At 45.6% G+C, this 8,715-nt stretch overlaps 1 protein-coding gene across 1 annotated transcript; it reads left to right on the plus strand.

The window, feature by feature from the left end:
- The first annotated feature begins 4,330 nt into the window (after positions 1–4,330).
- On the plus strand, positions 4,331–8,182 carry LOC125514107 (bifunctional dTDP-4-dehydrorhamnose 3,5-epimerase/dTDP-4-dehydrorhamnose reductase). The gene is made up of 2 exons (XM_048679365.1): positions 4,331–4,953; positions 7,388–8,182. Exons 1-2 carry the CDS (start codon positions 4,504–4,506, stop codon positions 7,838–7,840), a joined length of 903 nt encoding a protein of 300 aa, XP_048535322.1. The 5' UTR covers positions 4,331–4,503; the 3' UTR covers positions 7,841–8,182.
- Positions 8,183–8,715: the final 533 nt, after the last annotated feature.

Below are 8,715 nucleotides of genomic sequence, written 5' to 3' on the forward strand. Positions count from 1 at the left end.
ATAAGATGTATAAAAGATAAACATCATATGCAATCAAAATATGTGACATGGTATGGCCATCATCATCTTGCGCCTTTGATCTCCATCTCCAAAGTACTGTTATGTTCTCTATCGTCACCGGCATGACACCGTGATCTCCATCATCTTGATCTATATCAATGTGTCGTCACATGGTCGTCTCGCCAACTATTGCTCTTGCAACTATTGCTATCGCATAGCGATAAAGTAAAGCAATTATTTGGCGCTTGCATCTTATGCAATAAAGAGACAACCATAAGGCTTTTGCCAGTTGCCGATAACTTTAACAAAACATGATCATCTCATACAACAACTTATATCTCATCACGTTTTGACCATATCACATCACAACATGCCCTACAAAAACAAGTTAGACGTCCTCTACTTTGTTGTTGCAAGTTTTACGTGGCTGCTACGGGCTTAAGCAAGAACCAATCTTACCTACGCATCAAAACCACAACGATAGTTTGTTAAGTTGGTGCTGTTTTAACCTTCGCAAGGACCGGGCGTAGCCACATTCGGTTCAACTAAAGTTGGAGAAACTGTCACCCGCAAGCCACCTATGTGCAAAGCACGTCAGGAGAACCGGTCTCGCGTAAGCGTACGCGTAATGTCGGTCCGGGCCGCTTCATCCAACAATACCGCCGAACCAAAGTATGACATGCTGGTAAGCAGTATGACTTATATCGCCCACAACTCACTTGTGTTCTACTCGTGCGTATAACATCAAACCATAAAAACCTAGGCTCGGATGCCACTGTTGGGGAACGTAGTAATTTCAAAATTTTCCTACGCACACGCAAGATCATGGTGATGCATAGCAACGAGAGGGGGAGTATGATCTACATACCTAGTAGATCGACAACGGAAGCGTTTGGTTGATGTAGTCGTACGTCTCCACGATCCGACCGATCAAGCACCGAAACTACGGCACCTCCGAGTTCTAGCACACGTTCATCTCGATGACGATCCCCGGACTCCGATCCAGCAAAGTGTCGGGGAAGAGTTCCTTCAGCACGACGGTGTGGTGACGATCTTGACGTACTACTGCTGCAGGGCTTCGCCTAAGCACCGCTACAATATTATCGAGGACTATGGTGGCTGGGGGCGCCGCACACGGCTAAGGAATAGATCACGTGGATCAACTTGTGTGTCTCTGGGGTGCCCCTGCCTCCGTATATAAAGGACTAAAGGGGGGGAGGCGGCCGGCCAAGGAGGGCGCGCCAGGAGAGTCCTACTCCCTCTGGGAGTAGGATTCCCCCCCAATCCTAGTTGGAATAGGATTCGCGGAGGGGGGAAAAGAGAGAGAGGGGCCGGCCCCCTCTCCTTGTCCTATTCGGACCAAGGGAGGGGAGGGGCGCGCGGCCCATGTAGGGCTGCCTCTTCTCTTTTCCACTAAGGCCCATCATGGCCCATTTAGCTCCCGGGGGGTTCCGGTAACCTCCCGGTACTCCGGTAAAATCCCGATTTCACCCGGAACACTTCCGGTATCCAAACATAGGCTTCCAATATATCAATCTTTATGTCTCGACCATTTCGAGACTCCTCGTCATGTCCGTGATCACATCCGGGACTCCGAACAAACTTCAGTACATCAAAATGCATAAACTCATAAAATAACTGTCATCGTAACCTTAAGCGTGCGGACCCTACGGGTTCGAGAACTATGTAGACATGACCGAGACATGTTTCCGGTCAATAACCAATAGCGGAACCTGGATGCCTCATATTGACTCCTACATATTCTACGAAGATCTTTATCGGTCAGACCGCATAACAACATACGTGTTCCCTTTGTCATCGGTATGTTACTTGCCCGAGATTCGATCGTCGGTATTCCAAAATACCTAGTTCAATCTCGTTACCGGCAAGTCTCTTTACTTGTTCTGTAATACATCATCCCGCAACTAACTCATTGGTTGCAGTGCTTGCAAGGCTTAAGTGATGTGCATTACCGAGAGGGCCCAGAGATACCTCTCCGACAATCGGAGTGACAAATCCTAATCTTGAAATACGCCAACCCAACATGTACCTTTGGAGACACCTGTAGAGCTCCTTTATAATCACCCAGTTACGTTGTGACGTTTGGTAGCACACAAAGTGTTCCTTCGGCAAACGGGAGTTGCATAATCTCATAGTCATAGGAACATGTATAAGTCATGAAGAAAGCAATAGCAACATACTAAACGATCGGGTGCTAAGCTAATGGAATGGGTCATGTCAATCACATCATTCTCCTAATGATGTGATCCCATTAATCAAAAAACAACTCTTTTGTTTATGGTTAGGAAACATAACCATCTTCGATTAACGAGCTAGTCAAGTAGAGGCATACTAGTGACACTCTGTTTGTCTATGTATTCACACATGTATTATGTTTCCGGTTAATACAATTCTAGCATGAATAATAAACATTTATCATGATATAAGGAAATAAATAATAACTTTATTATTGCCTCTAGGGCATATTTCCTTCAATGGGAACCTTTGCCTGACGCCTCGGGACTTCGCACCCGCGCCTGCCTCTTTAGCGCCGAAGAGGAAACTGGCACCCTGCAGCCGCTGGCGCCTGCCTGGCCTTGGTCGTCATGGCTCATGTCACGGGAACCTCACGAGGTGCCCCTTGCCTTGATCTCTCCGCTCCTCGCGAGCCAGCCTAGTGAAGCTGCCCCTGAGGAGGTCTTGTGTCGTCCGCCTCGCGAGGCTTGGCCCCTCGCGAGGGTCTTGAGCGTTGGTTGATGAAGATAGGCCGTACCAGGCCGTGGGTGGAGCCACGCCCTGGGCTGCAGGCAGACAAGTCTGGGTACCCCCGTTCCCAGGACGCCGACAATGGTCATCATCATCTTGTGCCTTTGATCTCCATCTCCAAAGCACCGTCATGATCACCATCATCACCGGCTTGACACCTTGATCTCCATCGTAGCATCGTTGTCGTCTCGCCAACTATTGCATGCTGGCAGAGGCGAAGGACCCAATTGCAATCTTTATTTTGCTTGTAGGGGGATTTATGCTATTTTGTAGGGACCTTATTGTAAATTCTACTACTGACTATTGGGCTCCACATTGAACCTGAAACGATTTATATGTGATCTCTTCTGCCGACACACACGTCATCCTGTAAAAACATTGTAAAAACGTTTTACGGTGTCCCCTAAAACGATTTTACAGGACAAATTTTTACGGGACCTGCTAGAGATGCTCTGAGTGAGGAAGGGACCGGTTAAAAAGCGATGCGAGGCCGAATTGTTGTGCCAACATGGCGAACGTCCATACTCCTTTGTTTCACCCTTTCATTTAGGGTTGGTCTCGAGGATTTGGGACAGTCGAACATGTTCGACCTAACGTTGGGGTCTGCGCCCTTAGGCCTCTGATCGAGGACATATGCCCAAGACGCCTCTTGGAGCTGCTGCTCGTACTCGAAAATGGTCTATGAGGAGCTGGGCAGCAGGTCATCCTCCCCCCTCCAGGAGCTAGTCCCAGTTGAGACTGGACCCGTTGTCCTCTTCATCGGCACAATCCTTCTTGGTGACAGACGGTGCAATGAAGGACGAGGGCCCTGGCGACGTGGCGTCGATTTGTCTCCACTTCAACACGGATTGGAGCCCCAGCTCTCGTCGGATCCGTCATCGCGGTAGGGTTGTAGCACTTTAGAGCAAATAGCTACCCAAATACCACATCATCCGGCTATTCGCGCTCTTCCTTCATCATCTTCTTGTCCATCGTGGCGGGGTGGCAGGCGGCGATGGTGCAATGGGCAATGGGGGTAGCGGCCAGAGTTTCTGAAGTGGAGTGAAGGGAGAGTGAGTAGAGAAGGACCAGTTAAAAAGCTATGAGGGACCGGACAGCCGGTACAACGTGGCGGCTGTCCGAACTCCCCTACTCCACCCCTTGATTTGAGATGGCCGGACACGTAAAGCCTAAAGTAGGGATCTGTGGCAGTTGTCCAAAATTTGTTACTCCACCCTTCAATTTGAGACGGCCAATCACGTCTGGTCTAAAGTAGGGATTTATGACAAATGTCCAAACTCTCCTACTCCACCCCTCAAATTGAGACAGCAGGACACGTCTCGCTTAAAGTAGGGATTCGCAACGGGTGTCCAAACTTTCCTGCTCCACCCTTCAAATTGAGACGGCGGGACACGTCTCGCTTAAAGTAGGGATCCGCGCCTAGGCCTCCTCTCCAACCACAAAATCACGTGGGCAATATAAAAAACGAAGAAGCTTAATTAGCAGTTTAACTCACTGAAACAGCCTGTCGTCGTCGGTGGATGGCATTCCCCCTTGCAATGCATAAACCAGTAGGGATCACGGTGGACCGGACAGCGCTGCAGCGTCACCGTCGGTGCTCCGTCACCCGGGATCACCCGCGGGGACAGAGAATATCAGCCCGCCCCCCTATTATAATCCCGCCCCAATCTCGTCTCCATCTCGATCTCGCCACCACTCCCCCATTTCCACTCCCCTCCCGGATCTCGCCGATTCGCCATGGCGGCCTCCACCAACGGCTCCTCGCCGCCGGTGCTCAAGTTCCTCATCTACGGCCGCACCGGCTGGATCGGGGGCCTCCTCGGCAAGCTCTGCACCGCGCAGGGCATCCCCTTCGCCTACGGCGCCGGCCGGCTCGAGAACCGCGCCCAGCTCGAGGCCGACATCGACGAGGTCGCGCCCACCCACGTCTTCAATGCCGCGGGCGTCACCGGCCGCCCCAACGTCGACTGGTGCGAGACCCACCGCGTCGAGACCATCCGCGCCAACGTCTGCGGCACGCTCACGCTCGCCGACGTCTGCCGCGCCCGGGGCCTCGTGCTCATCAACTACGCCACGGGCTGCATCTTCGAGTACGACGCGGGCCACCCGCTCGGCTCGGGGGTCGGGTTCAAGGAGGAGGACACCCCCAACTTCGTTGGATCGTTCTACTCCAAAACCAAGGCCATGGTATGCCGTGTACCCATTCTCCCTTGCTTTAAGCTCCGGTTGTCCGTAGAATTCTCTCTAGAATGGCAAAGTGGAAATAGATCGGAGCCGCTTTGCTCGATTTATAATGTCAATGCCTGATTGCACGCTGAAACTTTGAAACGAGGGGTGTGATCATGGAGGGAAATGTGGCTTGCCAGTGATTGAGATTCCATTGATCTGTATGTAGTTAAGAAGGCCTTAAGAGAGATTTGGTAATTTGCATTGACCATCGTTTGGTTAGATCCGGCGTGATTTGCTGAACACCCCTAATTTCTCTGTCATCGTCACATTGAAGATGCTGATCATGGTGTTAGCTTCGGTTGACTTAATTTAAATAAAGTCAACGAAATCATGCTTACTTACTGGAGCAAGTTATGGGGTCTCATTGAATTGTCGGAGTACTCTAATTGGTTTCCCCCATCCATGCACACTAGTTTGGTGTATTGATAATTGCATGCTTCTTTGAATTTGTACAGCCCACTTCCCCGAGCTTACCAATTTTGATTATGCAAAGTAATTAGCAATTTCGATCGAGTAAACATCCTGCATCGATTATTTCTGTTATTAGATCTTAGTCATGTTCTGTGCTTAGGTGATTGTTGCCGAAGTCATTTCATCTTATTTTAGAATGTTTGCTGTATTGGTGTTGTAAATTTGCCGTTTAAATTCTTGAATCACAATTTATAAGTACAATACACTCAAAACCAACATGATCTGATGTAGTAGCATATTTTATGGAGAAGGGTCTGTTGTGCTACTGCTACCCTGGTTGGATAAAAGAAGGACAAACATGGACTACTGTAGATTAAAAATATTGCAATACAAAATGAACCAACTGAATGTTTACGCTCGGCGGAAATTGTACATGATAGTAATGAAATGAGTGATGTTAGGCCCAACCAACGAAAAGAGTGATGTTAGGCCCAAGCTAGAGTCTAGTTATTGGGCATACACTCATACCTTATTGTTTGCGATGTGCTTTTAGCCTGTAGGTAATTAAAGTTAAGACACTTGGGCTTGCAGTACGGAAGTGTGTTTATTGTCCAAGAGTTTGTTGACAAGTATGTCTTCTGTCAACTGCCTGAATGCCATGAGCACCTATCTTGGAAAGCAGGCGCTTATTTTGAAAGCAAAAGATGACCTTTGTTAGCAGGATCCTTGTCAAATTGGATTCCTTATCTTTTACTCCCTCCGTCCAAATTAAGTGACTCAACTTTACTGTACTCAACTTTGTACTAACTTCGTACTAAAGTTGGTACAAAGTTGAGTCACTTATTTTAGGACGGAGGGAGTACTTGACAGTGCCCACACAAAATATAAGCAGTTCAAGTATTTGAATGTACATCGTTTGGATAGACTGGTTCCATGATCTGGATGCCCTGTGCACTATCAGAAAATAGTGTGTGATGTTCTGGAACTTAGGAAAGAACTGAACAGCTATAGGCATGCAATTGTAGATATTATTCAAGAAACCCTGTTTCTTTGATGTTGCTTTCTTTTAGTGTTTTCTTTTGTGCTACATCATCTTCATATGGACTAGAGGATTGTTCATTTTGTTTTGATAGAGTGGCTAAAATTATGTGGTGACATATACATATACTCTACGGGTGATACTCGCAGAGGACAATTATTAAGATACCCTTGACACTAAAGGAACTAACTGGAAGTGGGAGAATGGTTCATATGATAAACGGACAGTATGTTTTTCAGAGATGTTGCCTTTTGGTGTCACATGGGTGCATAACAATTAGTTCAAAACAATTAAAATTGCACTGTTTAGACTTCATAGCTTAAAATTGAGTGTTTCATCACTTCTGCACACGAACGAATCATGAAATCTAACCTAATTATACCTTATTTCTCAATCGTCGTACAAATAGCAAAACCCTTCAAAAACATATTCAAAATTGGAAAATAATAATTAATGTCATGTAGATGAAGATTTTTGAAAAGAGTGATAACTATCCAATATATGGCCATTGCATTAGCCATCCTAGTTTTTCTTATTTGGCATCAACAGTAACATGAAAAGCCTGTTAATATTCTACATTTCTACTTAGCCAAATTCATCCTCGATTAATCATCATGATTTACCAATAAGTCTTACTTCCAAAGAAGTTAGCGTTGGACCCTAAAATGCTGAACTTACCATCCATTGAATATTGAAATGATCATAGGTATTTATGATAACAAAAAGTTTCTACATAGATAAAGCTCGATTAGGCAAACCTATGACTCAAAAGAACACCTGATTTAATCTCACAGAGAGCAGATTTTTGTGAAAATATACCCAGTTAATTGTGCCATTGTTCGTATGTGTGAGTATTACCATTATTTTCATGATAGTTTGCTACTTTTAATTATGTTATTAGAAGAAGTATTTCACAGTGAAACTAACATTTACCTCTAATAGGTTGAGGAACTGCTGAAAAACTACGAAAACGTGTGCACCCTTCGTGTAAGGATGCCTATTTCATCTGATCTGTCCAATCCTCGCAATTTCATCACAAAGATCACCCGGTATGACAAGGTTGTGGATATCCCAAATTCAATGACAATATTGGATGAACTTCTTCCCATCTCAATCGAGATGGCGAAGAGAAACCTCACCGGAATCTGGAACTTCACTAATCCTGGTGTGGTGAGCCACAATGAGATACTGGAGATGTACAGAGATTACATCGACCCAAACTTCTCCTGGAAGAACTTCAACTTGGAGGAGCAAGCCAAGGTGATAGTCGCACCGAGGAGCAACAATGAACTTGACACTGTTAAATTGAAGACCGAGTTCCCAGAACTTTTGTCAATCAAGGAGTCGCTGATAAAAAACGTGTTCAAACCAAATCAGAAGACGTCCAAGGCTTGACCAAACGGAGCAGTCTGCACAGAGCCTTATGTTGATGTTATTTGTTCGACATACATTTATATCGCTCGCCGGTGCTAATCCAATAAGCATGCATGGTGTTTTATTCTGTCCCTGTCCTGTGCAGGCATTGTTGTTGCAGGAGATAGTTTCTCGTAGGAAGTCACACCCATTGCCATTATCAGATTGTTACACAGAACACTCTACATGGTGTTACTATTGTATCCTATGAATACGGTGGGAGATGAACCAAGTGAGGAGCAAGTTCCTCTGTTGTATTGTATCACATAACTGGAGTATATCATTTTTATAAAGTTCAGTAGGAGATTGCTTTGGACCCTGCAATATGTTGTTGCCTGCTAGCTCGTTCCTAATAAATTGAGTCCTCCTTTGGTTCATACGGATTTTGTAGGAATTCTAGAGGATAGGAATTTTGTAGGAAAAAAATGATTTGAAGCACTTTAGTTCATAGGAATGGATTCCTATTCCTACGTAGGATAGGAACAGCCTTCACATTTCAAAGGAAAAAAAACTTCAGTCTAATTCAGTTAAAAAAATTCTATCCTATGCATCAAATGATATGTCTGCCCCTTGCTTTGTTTGGATGTAGATATTGAAAGGCTTGGCATTGTATTGGCTCCAATGCCAAATATCTCAAGACATTGATATTGAGCTTCAATGCCAAATCTAGTGTTTGGATGGACAAAGCGAAAATCTCACTTCCATAACATTCATGATTTCTTATTGTCTCTACAGCACACATACAAACATGCATCAGTTTTAAACTGACCACTACTAGTACTCTTAGACTGCAGCAAGACAAAGCCACTGTATTATATTGCATTGATGCTGTTGCATATACTTTTGCACTTCATTAG

Source organism: Triticum urartu, chromosome 6 (genome assembly GCF_003073215.2).
Source record: "Triticum urartu cultivar G1812 chromosome 6, Tu2.1, whole genome shotgun sequence".
Classification (NCBI taxonomy): Eukaryota; Viridiplantae; Streptophyta; class Magnoliopsida; order Poales; family Poaceae; genus Triticum; species Triticum urartu.